Here is an 18,557-nt window from a genome sequence, read left to right as displayed (position 1 = left end):
ACAGTACGATGCTGATAAATTTTGTCTGACGATTTTAAACTTTCAATTTCTAAAAAAATTGCAAAAATAAATAAATAAAAATGTCGTTGTGGTCAGTGATCAACACTATTTGGAATTGGCGCAAATCAGACGAGTGCAAAACGAGGAAAGGGATGTTGACCTGTCAATTGTAATTACCATGGAAAAATTGAGAAAGCCTGTATGGTGAAGGAGATAACCTGAAATAAATTGATTAACATAGAAATAATAATGAAGGTAACAATGTTATCTAAAGTCCTAAAGCTTTAACTACTTCTTCATAGGGTCCGCAGCCAAAACCATAGGAGCCACAACAATTAGCAGGGTCTCTGTTTCTGTTATGATTTATACATTACAAGGGGTTAATATCCTAGATTCCTATCTAGTTTTTACTAAGAAGTTTCAGCAGAATGAGCTAATAACAGGCGGTAACCACAATACCATAGAATGGTTTATGTCTAAAAAAGATCTATGTAGTCTGAGGTAAAGGCAAAAGCCTCAATTTCAAGAAGACTATAATGGAATGAGATATTTCTTGCTCGATTACCTGGAGAGGCTACTGTATACTGTTAGGTGGGCACCTCCGTAGCCAGGTGGGAAGGAGCAGCAGTGCGTAGCATATGCTTCTTGATTAGACTGGGGGTTCGAGCCCATCACCACCAAATACGGAGGATGCGGAAAGGTCAGGGAATGACCACCGCATATTCCTGGAGCAATATGGCCTTAGTTGCTAATGCTCCTAAAAACCAAATAACAACAATAATAACAAGTATACTGTTAGGTAAAGTATGCTACGAGAAATATTCAAGTGATTTATCCCCAAAGCCAGAAATATAATCATACAAGTGGTGAAGTTTTGTAAATGTAAGATGCCAAAATGGTTGATAGGTGAGGCTAAGAGTTTAATTGAAAAAAAAAAAAAGAAAAAAGCATTAAACAGTTACAGATAATCATGTGATTCTGGTTTGTTGAGCATTATAAGAGAATATGTAAAAAAATCATTTAATGGGGTGCGATGGGCTAAAGCTGTTTATGAGAAAGCACTAACAAAGAGAGCTAAGAACAGGGATAGGGAATACTTCTCAAATATGAATAAAAACAGAAGAAAATAAATAAGTCCCTTAACTGACTGATGTAGGTGATGCAAGTAGGTGTGGCAAAAATAAGGAAGCACAATTATAAAATCTCTGAGAGTAACAAAAGATTGGGTCACAGAGTTCATGAATGGGTAGTGGTTTGTTGAATAAGTTGTCTCCCAAAATGTCTGAGGCAGTGAGTCTGGCAAAGTTCAGAATGGAATTGAATGGTTACCTCATGAGAATGGGAATAGTATGAATATTCTAATTTATTTTAATATATTATTTATTGGCTGATGCAGAAGAAGCTCACTGCCTTGCATCATTTGACCTTACTAATATTAATGAATAGTTCTTCAAGCCTAATTACTGTTGTTTTTTTTTTTTTATATGGCTCAAAGATAATTAGCAGTGTCATTTGGTAAGATGCCAAAGAAATACAATCTGACATTTCAGAAGACATATGCAAATTTTCCATATAATATAAAAGCTGGAAGAGATAATATATTTGATTTATGTTCTGTATGTAGATGATTTTTTTTAAATTTCAAATTGAGGAAAATTAATGCTAATAAATAAGCATAAGAACAGCATGCACTATATAGAAAGAAATGCATAAATAGATGTAGTATTTCAGAGTGAAGGGAATAGTGTCATATATATAGAATGTTATTTTCATCATTTATCTTAGAATCCTCTGAGCTGTGTACTCATGCAGGCACATTGTTCAAAAATATGGTTCCCAAAAGTGAAATAGCAAAAAAATATGTCTGGGGAAGAACAAAACTAGCAAACATTGTTAGCAAAGTTGCACAGAAAGGAAGAGAAGAGGTAATAATAGTTTTGAAAAAATTTTATTTTTGATTACTACAAATGACAGTAATCAGAGAGATTCCAAGATATATCCCATTGTGACCTTTTCTATAATAATAATAATAATAATAATAATAATAATAATAATAAAATCATCAAATCAAAAGCAACTTGTTCTTTTTGCCAGTGTTGGAAGAATGGTCATACAGGGCATAGTATAAGACTATCTGAACAACCAGAAAGCATGTGAGATTCCTTTTTGTTTCTTCACATATGGGTAATGGATTGCCTCTATTGCATCAACATCATCATCATCAGCCATTTTCAATCCACTGCAGGATGAAGGCCTCTCCAGCAACTTTTCAATTCCTTCTGTTTTGTGCAATGGCCATCCATTTACTACCCACAAACTCATGAATTTCATCTGTCCATCACCGTTGTTGTCTTCCAGGTTTTTTCTTAGTCCATCTGTCATCATGTCTTTGAGCTATGTGTCCTGCTCAAGACCATTTTAGTTCTTTAGTTTTGATAAGAATGTCCTTTACTTGAGTTTGCTGCTTAATCCATGTGTTTCTCTTCTTATCTAACAGTCGGATTCCCAATATAATTTGTTCCATTCTTCGCTGTGTAGTTCTCAGCTTCTCTTCCATTCTTTTGGTGAGTGCCCAAGTTTCACTTCCATAAGACATGGTGGGAAGTATACATTGGTTTATTATTTTACATTTCAGACAAATTGGGATATTGCTCCTCAGTATAAGACTATATTGTAGTATTATAGCCTCTATTGTAGTAGGCCCTAAAAACTAGTAGCAAGAATATTAAAAGAGGGGATTGAACATTTGGTGTTAAATGGCGGGCCTTTTTATCTGATTCATTTATGTTCCAAAAAAGGGACTGCTTGCTTCCTATGAAAGCGGATGAATATCTGGTGGATATGGATATTTTCTACATTTAGAAAGAAATATCAAAGGGAAAGACAGATTGAAACAGTTTCAGTTAATACATACCACTAAAGTAAAAAAATATTTTGAAGCATGTGTATACGTGTTGGCAGTCTTTGGGTAAATGTTTAAGTAGATTGATAGATGATATATTTAAACTGCTAAGAACTTATTACAGATTTTCAAAGATACATCTTCCGAACTCTTTTTCACACAGTAGTTGAGAGCCACTGTATTAGTGCACTGAGAGTCAATGAGTGGCAGAACCTTTCACATCATATTGCACCCTGGATCTTAGATTATTTTGTGTGTGAAGAATGATATAAAGCCTGTTGAAAAAAAACCGTGAATTAGGGTTGAATTGGAAAGTGTCTGCAATTCTGCCCAGACACGATAGGAGAGAGTATATGATGAGAGCCCTGTCAATCAATTCGGTCCTGGAAAGATTGTGCAAGGCTCAAGGGGTAGAATTTTTTTCAGCCTGGTCTGTATTTGTTAACAGGAGAGACTGCTTCTACAGGGATGGGATACACTTAAATAGAAAGGGTGCAAGAATGTTTGTTGATGCTATCGAGGCAGTGTTAGGTGGGTAGGAAAACTGCTAGATTGGGGGATACAAGGACTAATAGATTAACAGTAGCCACTGGCAGAGGTGAAAGTGATTCTTGCACTGCTTCTATTGGAATGAGCAGCAGCTTGGAAAATAAGATGCAGGATATTTCAAAGTCTGCTGGGAGTCATTGGGGTACAAGTAAACACATGGGTTGTGTTAGGGTAGCTAAGAAAAAGAACAGGTGCATGTATACTTGCATGTACACCAATGCTAGGAGTTTGGTAAATAAATTTGATGAATTTGAGGTATTGCTCAAAGCATCAAAGGTGGATATCGTTGGGATATCAGAGACGTGGTGTCACACAGATATAAGTAATGCAGAACTGGAATTTGGGGAGTACAACGTCTACAGAAAGGATAGGAAGGGAGGAAAGGTTATGCTATTAGTTAAGAAACACATAAAATCCAATGTGAAGCCAGTCGACATCACTGGACAGTGCACTGTTGAGTCAGTTTGGTGTGACATAAGCATTGGGAGATCAAAATTGAGAGTAGGAGTGTGCTATAGGCCTAATGACTCTGATGAGTAAAATAAGATACTGTACAGGGAAATAGAATGGGCCAGTAAATCAGAGAGTCTTATAATGGGGGATTTTAATTTCCCAGATATTGACTGGAATTTGTGTGTTGGTCACTCACACACTAGCAAGGCTTTTGTCGATTTATTGGATGATTGTTTTCGAAATCAGCATGTGCGGGAGGCAACTAGAGGGAGCAATACTCTTGATTTGATTATCAGTAGTGATTCTTCATGCATTAAGAATCTGCAGATACAGGAAGCACTAGGTGGCAGTGATCACAGTGTGCTGAAGTGGGATTTAATCAAGGAGGTAACTACCATCAGGGGTAAAGGGAAGGGTTATTGCTTTCGTAAAGGTGAATACGATGGTCTGAGACAGTATTTAAATTCTATACAGTGGGACCAACTGATGATGTTACCAACAGCAAACTCAAAATGGGAAGCATTCAAAGAACTTATGTTGGAAGCTACTAGGCTTTACATACCAAATAAGAAATATTGTTCAAGGTTCAGGCCTAAATGGATGTCAGATGAACTAATGAGACATATGGCAGAGAAGAAAAATGCATGGGATACATATAAATTAACATGTGACACAGATGCCTTTGATAGATATAAGTTGATCTGTAACCAAATTACAAAGGAGGTTAGGCAGGCGAAGGCAGATTACGAGAAATCTTTGGCAAGGGATGCAAAGAAAAACAGCAAGGAGTTCTTTACTTATGTAAACTCTAGAAGGAAGGGGATGAATCAGATTGGTCCACTTGATATCGATGGTTCAACTGTTCATGATCCTGCTCAGGTAGCTAACAAACTAAATCAATATTTTGCATCTACATTCACACATGAGGAGTTATTCAGGAAGGGGAATGCCATAGATGAAGTAAACACTGGCAGTGAGCTAGATGATATTGTAATAATTGTGAGTAAAGTGGAGGAAAAATTGTTGAAGATAAATACAAGGACCTGGGGTGGATGGGATCTATCCGGTTATATTAAAGGAGGCAGCAAAGGAAGTAAGCAATCCATTAGCCATAATTATGAGAGCTTCCTTGGACTCAGGGGAGGTACCCACAGACTGGAGATGTGCAAATGTAACCCCAATTCACAAAGGAGGATCAAAGGCTGACACAAGTAATTATAGACCTGTGAGTTTAACTTCTGTTCCAGGAAAATTAATGGAAGCACTGGTTAAAGAAGCACTGCAGGATCATCTTGACAAGAATTCAGTTATAGCTCAGACACAGCATGGTTTTGTTAAGGGAAGGTCTTGCCTGACAAATTTGATTGGATACTATGATGTAGTCACAAAAGAATTGGATGCAGGGAATAACTTTGATATTATATATTTGGATCTTAGAAAGGCTTTTGATACTGTTGCACACGGAAGACTGCTGCACAAATTGGAGCAGTGTGGCATTGATGGCAAATTGTTGCTATGGATAAAGGGATGGTTGAGTGGCAGAAGACAGAGTGGTAATTAATGGACACTGCTCATCGTGGACTAATGTTATTAGTGGAGTCCCTCAGGGTTCAGTGTTGGGTCCATTGTTGTTTTCTGTATTTATCAATAATATTGATGATGGTATATCAAGCTTAATGTCCAAATTTGCAGATGATACAAAGGTTGGCAGTGTTGTTAAGGACGCTACTGATGCTATGCTGCTGCAATAGGGTCTGGAAAGGTTGAGCAGATGGGCTGAGAGATGGCAAATGAAGTTTAACATTGACAAATGTAAAGTACTACATATGGGAAACAGCAACCCCAGAGCAACGTATCAACTCTGTGGTACTACACTGACAGTGGTAGAGAATGAAAAGGACCTGGGGGTAATTGTGCAGGCAGATATGAAGTTCTCTGAGCAGTGCAGATGGGCTGCAAGAGTAGCTCATGGTGTCTTATCAATGATATACAGGAACTTTTCTAGCAGGGATAGGGAGGTGATTATTCCCTTGTATAAGGCAATGGTCAGGCTGCACCTTGAGTACTGTATACAGGTCTGGAGGCTTCATTTCAAGAAGGATGTAGAGCTGCTGGAACGAGTACAGAGAAGGGCAACAAGGTTACTGAACGGAACGAAGGGTTGCTCTTACAAAGAAAGACTTAAGTTTTGCAAATTACAGTGTCTGGAGACTAGGCACCGGCGAGGTGATCTGATAGAGGTGTACAAAGCCTTGAATGGGTTGAGCATGCTCAATGCTGATGGGATACTGCCTCTTGCTCAGAATAATCACCTGAGAGGGCATAAATTCAAATTGAGGAAAGACAGATGTAGGATAGATGTGCGGAAATTTGCCTTTAGCCAGCAGGTAGTTGGATGGTGGAACAGACTTCCATCCCTTGTTGTGGAAGTTGATAGCCTAAATAAATTTAAGGTTCAGCTGAACAGGTATTTCAAACGAACGGAGGGGTGAAGTGTAAAGGGGTTTTTTTTTTTTTTTTGGCTGATGCTGCATAAGCTTGCTTTCTTGCATCATATGCCTCTACTAATGCTAATGCTAATAAGAAAACAGTGTGCCACTGAACTTTGATGTCCACACAGGATACCTAAAAAACAACAGAAACAAGGTACTAATGACAGCATATAATCTTTTCAAACATATCTTTAAAAATATTTAAAGGTGTGTTTAAAGTATGTTTCAAAAAAAGTGTTTCAGAGTATATTTGTGGTACAGTTCAAAATTTTATACCCTTTAAGATGCCAGCAGGGATCTGCTGGCAGCTTAAAGTGACAAAAAAAAAAAGGTGGGGAGACTCATTTCAGAGTAAACAATGATAGGTATTGCCTGATTGGAACTCTAGTTGAAATATATACTGTAGGACATTAAATTGGCATCTGCTGTATATGTTTTTGTTTTTTTCACATGTTTGTTACGATGGATATTCAAAAATTTTATTTTATTCATTAATCTAAAATATTGTGGGTTACATCCTGTCTTTTGACATCTTTCTGCATATTGTCAATTTCAGGTGACAGTACCAACGTTAGTACTCTTGGGTAAAAATGATTTACGTGTTCCTTATCATCAAGGATTAAAATATTACCACACTTTGAAAGCTCGTGGAGTTGAAACTAGGTATGAAATAAAATAAATAAATAAAATAGTGTTAGTTATCCAGCATTATGAATTCAATCAATATATGTAATGGATGTTTATATCATAACCTTTCTTTTGTAGTCGTTGCCATAAGTAAAATTAGAAGTTATGTAAAAAATTTTATATATTTGAAATATTGCACACAATCATGTTGTGAAGTGATGACTGGTAGAAGACTATTGTGAATAGAATGACCTGTATCATTCAACTTGGCTGCATTGTGAAGAAGAAGAAGAAGAATGGCCAGAAGTATTCATGACATCACATCCAATATAGCTGTATATGAGAAAGGAAAGGACCCACAAATGAAGTTAGAATCATAGTTATCAATGACACAGAATAAGACACTGATAATATACAGTTAATTAAATTATCAGTATGACATGTTAGTCTAATTATAGTTTCAGTTTGTGAATGTATCAACACACATTGTTTCACCCTAAATCATCACACAATTAAAATTATTATCATTCTACCCTGTCTTCATGATTACTTTTTTTCTTATACTCATTACCATAGCTAGAGTATGTTAAAAATATGTAATACCTCAAATATTGCCAACAATTTGTTTTTCCTCCACACCATAACATGCAAAGCTGCACACCATTACTTGTTTATTCTGTTCACAATAGCCTTCTACCAGGCACTGTTCCATATTGTGATTTTGCACAATTTTTCTAATATTCTGTATATATTTTTTAATAAATAAAAAATTAATTTTTTTTATAATTACATAAAAAATTAAGTAATGTTATATATTATCTCATATTCACATTTAAAAATAAAAGAACTTTAAAAATAAAACACCATTTTCAGGAAGATACTTATTTTTTTATATACTCCGTTTTAGAAGCTTACAATGAAGCCATGCATGAATATATAATTTTTTTTTTTTTTTTTATTAACCATTGAACTGCCACTGCCAGCCTGCATTGTTGACACTTGACAGGATGAGTTCATCGATTTGGGCTATTTTTACAATATTTTGGTCCTCCCATCAGCATGGAAAGCAGAAATAAGGGTTCAGCAGATTAGGCAATATTTTTATAATAATCTAGTGTTTAGTTCCTCAGCCTACTGTAACAGTATTTTCTTGTTTTTTGCAACAGGATTGGAATCTGGTTCCCATATGTGACAAAGTGTGAAAGGTTATGCATTCTGAAATGTCTGTTTGGTTACCACTTTGTATCTATTTGACTGACTGTAGCCTTTTTGCTACCCTGCACAAGTTTTGTCTGCCTCCACTGGCTTCTTGCATCAGTGAGCTGTCTCTGACTGCAGAATTGTCATTGCTGGGTGTTATTTGGTGATATTGGCCTGATCTTATTACACCAGAGACACAGCTGTATGTCAGAACCCAGTGGGATTGTAGTTTCTGAGATACTTATACTGGCACTGAACCACCACCACCACCACTAGCCTGTATTCAGTCACTTAAATCTTTCATCCTACCCATTTTCAAACTTCATCGCCCTCCTGCTTTATGTATGAACATATGATGCAGTTACTGAAGGAGCACTCCAATTCTTGGAGAGGGCAAGTGTACCTAATAAAGTGGCAACTCAGTATATATCAAACTTACAAACCACCTTTAGTAGTATGTCACAACATAGTTGCCAACTCTCTAGGCAACTATGTCCCTTTTTCTCTGTCTTTTTTTTTTTTTTGCAAAAAAATTGTAAAACTACATTAAAACCAAATTTTTTTAAAAAAAAATTCTGCAAATTTCTTATTTTTGTTAAAACATGACTGTTAATAAACACCTGAGAATAGTTTGTTGTAGTTGTTAAGTTAGCAAGAAAACTTTATTCTGCATGTTTTTCATTTCTAACAACTCATAATATGGCCCAGGGATGATAACCTCCCTCCCTCTCTCAGTTTAAAAAGTAACAAAGAATAATTAAAGAGCTTAAAATTTATGAAACTAATATAATTAAAGATTTATTTTCAAAGAAAAATTACAGGTTAGCAACTCCCTCTAACTCATGTTACCAAAAGTCTAGAAATATAAACCAAAACACCATCCTCCTCTCAATAATTTAGTATAGTCTACCTTCCTTGTCAATTGCAAAGTATCAGAGGGGATGAACAGGTGATAAGTAAAGTTTTTTTTTTTTCTTGGATGATTCTGTATAAACTTGCTTCCTTGCATCAATTGCTACTGCTAATACTAATAAAATGATAAATACTAATAAAGATAAAATAAAATAAACTGAAATAAAATAAGATAAGGGAAATAAAACAACAAAGCAGTGCTCTCCTCCAGCATTGTGAATACACAACAACTGGTCCAAAGGGTGCACACCCACACTTACTAAAGAATGAGTTGCACTTTTTGTACATGAATAATAAATTGAAGGAACTGGGAACTTGTAAGGACTACCTCTTCATGGGAACATCAGTGCTTCTGAACTTCAGAAAGGATTGTATTTCGGTCATTAATTGCTGTTCAGCAAAGTGCCAATGGATGTGCCTGTATGATCCAGCCACCCTTGTAGGTTGTAGCATTGTAAAATAAAAAGCACAGTTGTAGACTCAATGTCCTCCCCACACCGGTGCAAAAGACCCGAGTTCAAGTCCTGTCAATGATGTGAGGAATTTTTATGGGCTTTTTTCACAGTGGCTGAGTTAGTCGGTCTCAGGCAAAGGTAGGATGGTTTTTTCCCCAGAAACTTGGGTTTTTTGACTACAGAACACACACAATTTTTTACAGACAGTATATATGGAACAATATGGCCTTAGTTGCTGATGTTCCTAAAACCCTATTACAATAACAATCCAGCCACATAAGTAAACAGCAATCAAATAAGCAAACGTAACAAACCAAAATACAAATATAAATGTTGATGTAGTCAGTTAACAGGTCTAAACCAAATAGATATACAGGTAGTTCCTGACTTTACGAGTTAATTCATTCCTAGCGTGCGCTTGTAAAGCAGGATTTTTTTTCCCGATAGATGATGTAATGTTAAAATCAGGGGTTACACTCTCAACAATGAAATTAGTTTATTATCCAAATAAATAAAAACATAGCTGGTAGAATGAAGCAAATTATAATAATAAAGAAATTATTTATAACTTACAAATGTTAAAGAATGTTTATTCTTCATCATCTTCAACTAAATGCATACTCATAGATCACTCGTTGTTGTCTCGGCACTTGTTGTTGGTCTGTTGGGGACACAGGAGTCATCTTCTTCATAAATGCGTCAAGGCGTTTGTTTCCAAGAAAGTCTTCTTTTCTTTATGAATTTCATGATAGCATGCATAAGCATTTTTTAAATCTGTAGCAACTTTCCTGGTACACTCCAAATTTGAATCTTGTGACTCGAAAATCTCAGTTGCTTTTTCTATGTTGGAAAGCTTCATCTAGCCCCTTGAGAATGAAGGAATGAACAGGAGTTTCAGCTATTAAACCTTCTTCCTCAGCTTCTTCACATTTTGCTATTTCAAAGAGGTCTTCATTTGTGAGCTCTCCATTTTGCGCTTGAAACAGATCAGTGACATCAGTTGAAGAAACGTCAAGCTGCAATTGGTTAGCAATCTGCTTGTGTTTCATTTTGTACGATCTCTGCTAGTTCTTGAAATCCTTCAAAATTATCAATAAACTGAGGACAGTTTATTCCAAACACTCTCCAAGTTCTTCTCTGTAATTTTGTTCCAGGTTCGTTGTATTATTTTAACTCCATCTAAAATATGGAATTCTTTCCAAAATTCTTTAACAGTTAAACCTCCCTCCTTATCCGTTGCATTAATCAGCATGTCAAATGTCTCCCGAAGATAAAGCGCTTTAAACGTTTAAATAATGCTCTAGTCCATTGGCTGAAAACGTAGTGTCGCATTTGGTGGCAAAAAATTTATTTTAACAGTATGGTGGTGATGTTGCAGAAATGGTGAGTGGGCAGGTACATTATCTAAAATCAGAATCACCCAAAAAGGAATATTTTTATTTTCACAATATCGTTTTACTTCAGGCACAAAGTGATGTGAAAACCAATCTTGGAATTAAGGAATGAAGAGAAATTTCTGAAATTTATTTATGTTTTTTATATGATTGAAGATTTCAGTGAAGGGGAAACACATTTCACCATATTAGCATAAAAACCTACACAATTCCAGCTGTCGGTATTTTCGTAAATGCAATAACATCAAGTTTACTACCTCTTTATAATTAGATTGCACTAACAGAAAAGCCCAATAAACCGGAAAGTGCAAATTCTTTTTATTGTTTTATGGTAGTGACTTCCAGAAATGCACTTTAGAAAAATATGACAGAGGTGTTCGAAATTGATTCTTATAACAGAACATATGATAACGATGTGCATTTCAATGATTTGAATTGGTAACTAATACAATTTTCATTACAAAAATGACCTTTTAGAATAAAGTTTAGTTGTATAGCAAAAATTTCAACTTCCGAGGTCTTGGAACGAATAACCAAAAACAATGTGTTATTAGATTCACATTACAATATTTTCACGATACGATGGAATCTCTGTAACTGATTAATATTGTAGTGGGGGTACAATGTATTGTATAGCTATGAGCACGGTTTGAAATGCTGTATTTATGAATGTTCAACATTCATTTTTTTGCAATTAATGTTCATATTTGCGATTTTGTTGATACTTGATACTTGAGAAAAAAAACTTGGAAACCCGAGAACTCGTAAAGCGAAAACTTGTAAAGTGGGAACTGCCTGTATATGCAAATTAACATTGAACTAAATCATAATAAACAGATTTAACTTAACTAAATTACAATCAAATGATTAATTAATTTTTTTTTTTTTTAATGAAAACCCCAAACACAAGAGGTATTATAACCTGTAGTACTTAGTACCATGCATGGGTTGCATGTTGGGAAGATGAAAGAAGATATTTGTTGACATTAGACTTGAAACTCTGTAGACTGTAATTTTCAGGAAATATGTATGAAGGAAGGTTATTCCAGAAAATGGCAGTTGAATAAATAAACGAGGAAGATGAAAAGTTGGTTCTATGAGTTTGAAGATGGATGTCGGCTGGTGGTGGCACGTGTTCCGACTGTTTTGAAAGAGAGAGAGAGTGGGAATTATAGAAGCCAATTCAGAAGAACAGTGCCTTAATGCCATGGAAGTATCTGTAGAAAAGAAATGCAGCAGAAATAGTATGCCTACGAGACAGAGAATGGAGAGACTCTGTTAGAGATGAGTAATTAATTAACCTCACTGTCCTCTTCTGAATGGAATCTAGAAGCCTGAGAGAGGTTTTGGGAGCACCGCCCCAGATGTGGGAAAAATATTCCATTTACAGATTTGCAATTTGTACAGAGTGAACAGCTGTTTGGAAGAAAAGTAACACCAAGAACGAAAGAGAAAACCAAGTTTTTTAGATGCAGAGGAAGCAATATTTGTAATGTGCTTGTGCCAAGAGAGATTAAAAGTCAGGGTAATCCCCAAAGAGATATCATTTTGTCTAGAAATCAGAGTGTCACCAAAGATAAGCATAGGAGCAGAAGTATCCTTTTTGTGAGATATAAGACAAGACTGAGTTTTAGAAGGATTGAAATCAATTAAGTTGTCTTTTCCCCACTGGAGAATTACCTGGAAATCGGCATTTAAGGAATTGGTGGCAGATATTCGAGAAGTTGAAACTGATTGAGTAGGGCAAGGTTTCTCAAAATGGAAAGTGGAATGCAATGTGCTATCACCGGCAAAACTATGGATAGGATTTCCAGTCAATGGAAGAAGGTCATTAATATACAAGAGGAAAAGAGTGGGGGGGAAAGAACTGAAGCTTGGGGGACATCAGCATTAGTGGAGAAGTTAGAAGAGAGAGAGCCATCTACCATCACCCTCAGTGAGCAATCAGAGAGAAAACTCGATAACCAATTACTAAAAACAGTTGGCAAACCATAAGATGGAAGCTTGTTTGGAAGACCTTAATGCCAAACACGATCGAAAGCCTTTGAGATGTCAAGAGCAACTACTTGTGTTTCACCGAACCTTTCCATTGAATTAGTCCATAAATGGGTAACATAAGCCAGAATATAACCAGTGGATGGACACTGACGGAATCCATAGTGGCGATCATTGATCAGATGGAAGGTTTCTAGATAGTTTAAGAGTTGGCAGTTAATTGATTTCTCCATTACTTTAGAAAGAGTAGAAGTAATTGCAGTGGGAGGGATTTGTCATCCATTTTAGGAACTGTCTGGATATGAGCAAATTTCCAAGCAGAAGGAAAACCTTTGGAATAAAAAAGTAAAAAAAGGCAGCAAAGAAAATGAGTAAGTTCAGGAGCGCAGGTTTTGAGAACAAGTGAAGAAAAACCATCAGGTCCTGGAGCTTTCTTAGCATCAAGATTTGTTAAAATCCTTCTGACATCATTTTGACGGAAGATCACAGGAGGCATTAAATGCAGTGTTCTGGGAATGGTGGGAGGTGTTTTATCAAATTCATTAATAGATGAGTTGGAAGAAAAATGGGATGCTAGCAGGTAGCTTTATCCTTGGCTGAAGTCACAATAGAACCATCTGGTTTTGACAGGTTGGAACAGAGATGGGAAAAAGTTGCGGCCAATAGCTTTAGCAAGAGACCAAAATTGTCGGCTACCATTAGGGTAGGAAGCAAGTTTTCTACTCAGCCTGTTCAAAATCAAGTTTGGACTGATTAATAACTGCTTTACGATTGTTGCAAGCTCTGATGTAGGCAGAAAATGAAACTGAAGAATTGGAACCAAGCCAATCACAATATGCAACATTCTTCTCTTGAACAGCCTTAGCACATTTATTGTAAAACCAAGGTTTAGATAAAGGACAAGATTTCAAGGTGGAATGTGGAATAAAGGATTCCATTCCTACAAGAATACTTTCACTGACATGATCTGGGAAAATGTTGACATCAGAAGTTTTGAAACAGTAATCCGACCAGGGAAAAGAAATCTCGCAGGTCATTCCATTTTGCATTCTTGTAATGCCAAACAACACGAGGTTGGGAATAGCCATGAGATAAAGGCTCCATTGGAGAAGAGACAATCACCAAGTTGTGATCTGAGGTGCCTAAAGGATTACTCACTTCAACCGTGTACTTAGAAGGGTTGTTTGTGAGAAAAAGATCAAGCATGTTGGCTGTATGGTTAGGATTGTCCTAACCATACAGCCAACTGTATAGGATTTACTATTAGGATTGGTTAGGATTTGCTATATTTGTAACATGGTTTAGTGGTCCCTTTCTTTTATAAGTTCAGTAATATTACCACAGTCCCTTTAGTAAGGTACTATTTTCCCCGTTATAGCTTCTATTCTTGCAGAATACCTATTCACTCCAAACATCTTGGAGGGAGTTACCGATTAGCGGGTGTTTCGGTATCTGAGAGGTCACATACAAAAAAATACCTTTAATGCTCTTCAATTTAATTTTCTAATCAACTGCAATTCACAATACCTGCCTTCAAAGGAGCATTCTTTGATTTAAATCCACTTTTAATGAATACTATGATTAACAAGAAAATGGCTGAATTGCTAGCCAAACTGTAAATACTGCAAAGCATTTACAATTTATGGGAAGAAGAAATTTTGAAAGCTGTCTGTTTATTACCCCAAAAGTTATTTTTCATGTCCATGAGAATTTACTTCTCTGTGCTAATTTTCTGTAGCTGTTTGTACTGCCACAAGTTTCCCTTGTCTACAGCTGTATTTTATTTATATTTATTTAATAATTGTATTTTAATTTTAATTATATTTTTTTATTTATTTATTTTAACATAAAGTGTTAAAATAAGAACATCACAATTAAAGCAGAATTATTTATATTTTGCATTATTTTATATTTTTAGTTATTTACATAGAGTTCTTTCCTTAACCAAGGTAACAAGCTTTACTTATCTTTTTATACCTTTAAAAGCATTTCTGACTTAGAGGTGCTTCTGTAGCCAGGTGGGCAGGAGCTGCAGTGCGTAGCACACACTTCTTGATTAGACCAGGGTTCGAGCCCATGACTACCAAATACGGAGGATGCGGAAAGGTCAGGGAATGACCACTACATATCCCCGCAGCAATATGACCTTAGTTGCTAATGCTCCTAAAAACCAAATAACAACAACAAACTTAGTGTCCACTATTTTTTTTTTTTTCTGACACTTTGCAGATGAGTCTAGATCAGCGGTTCCCAACCATTTTTGACTCGTGAACCCCTTTCAACATAATATTTTTATCTCGAACCCCTAAGCCTATATTTTCTGAAATCATATAAAAGTACTGAATTTTCATTATAAAATATTTCCAGTACTACGTTTTTATAAGCAATATTGCATAATAAAAAATTATTATTAAGTATTATTTATACTTTGTAAAGCAGTTATTGATTAGTCCAAACTAGATTTTGAACAGGCTAAGAGTAGAAAACTTGCTTCTTGCTCCTCTAATGGTAGCCGAGCATTCTGGTCTTTCCAAAGCTTGGCCGCAGTTTTTGCCCATCTCTATTCCCACCTCTATCAAAACCAGATGGTTCTGTTGCTACATCAGCCAAAGATTAAGCTGACCTGTTAGCAACCTATTTTTTTTTTCAACTCATGTATTGATGATCTTGGTAAATCACCTCAAACCGTTAAAACACCTCAAATCACCCCAGTACACTCCATTCAATGAATCCTGTGGTTTTCCATCAAAAGAATGTCAACAATTTTCAAAATACAAAGATTATTTTACAATCCAGTCTAAAACCTTTCCCCACAATTTGAATTTGTGGTCTTCATTGCTAGTATAATGTTTCATGACAGTGAACATTATATCTTCATTCATTTTACTGTCCCCTCTCAGAGCCTTATAGATTTCAATCAGATCCCCCCCCCCTCTAAGTTACCAGCTCTGTAGTTCGCATACTCTCTGTCTTTCCTCAGATGGATGCCCTTTTGTCAATCACATCAAAGCACACCTTGTCCTTCCTTGGACCTTTTCAAGTAGTTCTATATCTTTTTGAACCGGTATTCCAAATGGATTCTCACCATTGTATTATATAGTCATATTATGTCCTCCTTGCTACCTGTCTGCACTGCACAGAGAACTTAAAATTTTCCTGTATCATAACCCACAAATTTCTTCCTTCCTCTACCTCTTTTAATTGAACACCTTCACATGAGTATGAGTTATTTTGGGGCTGTGATTTCTAGAGTTTTTAATTTTTTTTATGCATACAATAATTCAGATAATAAAATATTTATCATAGGAATAATGAGTTTTTTGAGATTAATATAAATTCAAAATGGTAAGGTGTGAATTTTAACTGACAAATAAATAATTTTCATAGTTGCGACATTTACACAAATTGCTGCTGGCTAGCCAAGTTCCAAAAGTTCTTTGTGGTAGAAGCCCATTTTTGCATTTCACAACCAGCTACATACCACCCTTCCAACTGCCTCATAATTTTCATAACATGTAATGGCAGCATCATACCATTTTCAAAAAGGAAGAAGACTTGAACAGTCTTCTGAGATGCAGTTGATACTCATTGACTTTTTTCATTGAACTACGAAACATTGTATCCAGACTTGGCTTGGAGACAGTTGAGGTAATAAATTCTTATTGCATGCTTTAATTTCATCAGTGTCTTCATAGCATGTATTCCTGATAGAAAAAAGTTGTCATTTAAAATGAATCTCCACTTCATAACAATGGATACTATAATGGATACTATTTCTACTTCTCTCCCTTCATACAATGTGGACCTCACTTCTTCAAAAGAGATGATCAGAAGGTCAGTAAAATCAGTAATAAATAAAAGGGTGCACTATTGTGATTTGAAATTTGTGACATTTACACATAATCTTTTATATATACTTACTTGACTTAATAACAAATTTCAAGGATTTTTTTTTTTATTAGAAGCCATGTTTTAAACTTCTGGAAGCATGCATCAAATTGAAAAATGAAAAGTATAGAATTGGAAAAATATGATTAAAAAAAAAAAAAAAAAAAAAAAACCTGTTTAAACTATTAATAAGAAATTTGAGTTTGCAAACTAGATAGTATTATTAACCAGTGAGGAATTGGGGGGGGGGGGAGGAGTTGAGAAATTTTTATAAATGCCAATGCCAGCACACCCTTTTGGGGCTTCTTTCAGTTCTTTTTGACTCAGGCAGGCTATATGTATAACAGTCACAGAGGAGAGTACTGACAGGTGAAATATAACATAACTTACATTTGAAAAGTTAATAATTTAATTAATTTATTTTTATTAACTTACATTTCAAATTTTAAACTTAAGTAATGATTCATTACTGTGATGGTTTAATAGAAATCATGGTAATGAATGGTGCCTGTTCAAAATTGTAATATATGTAATGCATCACTAATAATTTCTGATTTTATAATATTGAAACTAGCACTTTTAAACAATAATAATGTTTTTTTTCTATTTCACTTAGGTTATATATGTATGATGACAATCATGCACTTTCAAAGGTTGAAGTGGAAGCTGATGTCTTTATTCATACTCTAATATGGATATCAAAATATTTATCTTAGAAGTATTACGTTTTTGTTTTTTAGAATAATATAAATTGAATCAGCAAAAAAAAAAAAATAATTTCAATTGATATTTGATGCTATACAATAATGAATAAGTACTTACTAAATTTTTTTAAAAGTTGTGATCATTCATGAATGCATTGTTAAAGATAATTCCAATCTTTTATATTTCAGTTTAAGTCCAGCTTTTATACAGCAGATTGAAATATTGGAAAAGTATTTTGTTTAATATGTTGTATAGAAATAAATTATCTTGTAGCAATTATTGTATATGACACTTTTAAAAATTTAAGAAATGAGAAGGTTATACGTATTCATAATTATGAATTTAAATACCTAGTCAATGTTATGTTTTTTCTATAAAGAAAATATTGTAAGCATAAAACTGAAAAATATATGCATTAAATAAAAAAATAAATAAGTGGCATCTGGTACAATATTTTTGAAGTTAAAATGCATATTTTGTTTTGATATTCTTTTTACACTAATGAGAAAAAAATAGATTTTTTATCCATACCTTGTACTTTAATGCAATGAGTCTCAAACTGTGGCAAGTGAAAGATGAAAGAAAGTTAATATCCTAGAGCAGGGGTCGGCAACCTGTGGCTCATGAGCCACATGCGATTCTTTGAACATGTAAATGCGGCTCTTTAACTTTTAGCCCACATGAAGCACAATTTGAAATGGGGTTGGAGGACTTAAAAATCAAGGACATGTGGAGTGCAAGACAAAATTGCCTTAAAACTGAAATTGAGGATTTGGAGAGGCAAACGGCTGCCCCTGCAATTGTACACAAATGGGCGACGATAGATGAGTTGAATATGCAACACCAAATTGTGTTCGATGGGTGGAGTAGCTTACCGGACAAGTATATAAATTTGAAAAGATCTGCACATTTGGACTTCTCTCAGTTTTTGGTTTGACGTATTTCTGTGGGAAAATATTTTCGACCATGAACTATATTAAAAATA

General features: G+C 35.1%; 1 protein-coding gene across 1 annotated transcript in view; it reads left to right on the top strand.

Annotated features, from left to right (window-relative positions):
* Positions 1-17,583, top strand: part of LOC150076268 (acylamino-acid-releasing enzyme-like) — a 428,243-nt gene extending 410,660 nt beyond the window's left edge. The window contains exons 22-23 of the mRNA XM_090387301.1: positions 6,953-7,059; positions 17,484-17,583. Coding sequence (XP_090243427.1) covers positions 6,953-7,059; positions 17,484-17,583 — 207 coding nt within the window. The remainder of the gene's footprint in view (positions 1-6,952; positions 7,060-17,483) is intronic.
* The last annotated feature ends 974 nt before the right edge of the window (positions 17,584-18,557 follow it).

The sequence above is a fragment of the Mastigoproctus giganteus genome, chromosome 13, assembly GCF_048544385.1.
Source record: "Mastigoproctus giganteus isolate SK-2022 chromosome 13, ASM4854438v1, whole genome shotgun sequence".
Taxonomy (NCBI): domain Eukaryota; kingdom Metazoa; phylum Arthropoda; class Arachnida; order Uropygi; family Thelyphonidae; genus Mastigoproctus; species Mastigoproctus giganteus.
Note: the sequence above shows the minus strand (reverse complement) of the source record. Positions and strands in the feature narration are given on the sequence as shown.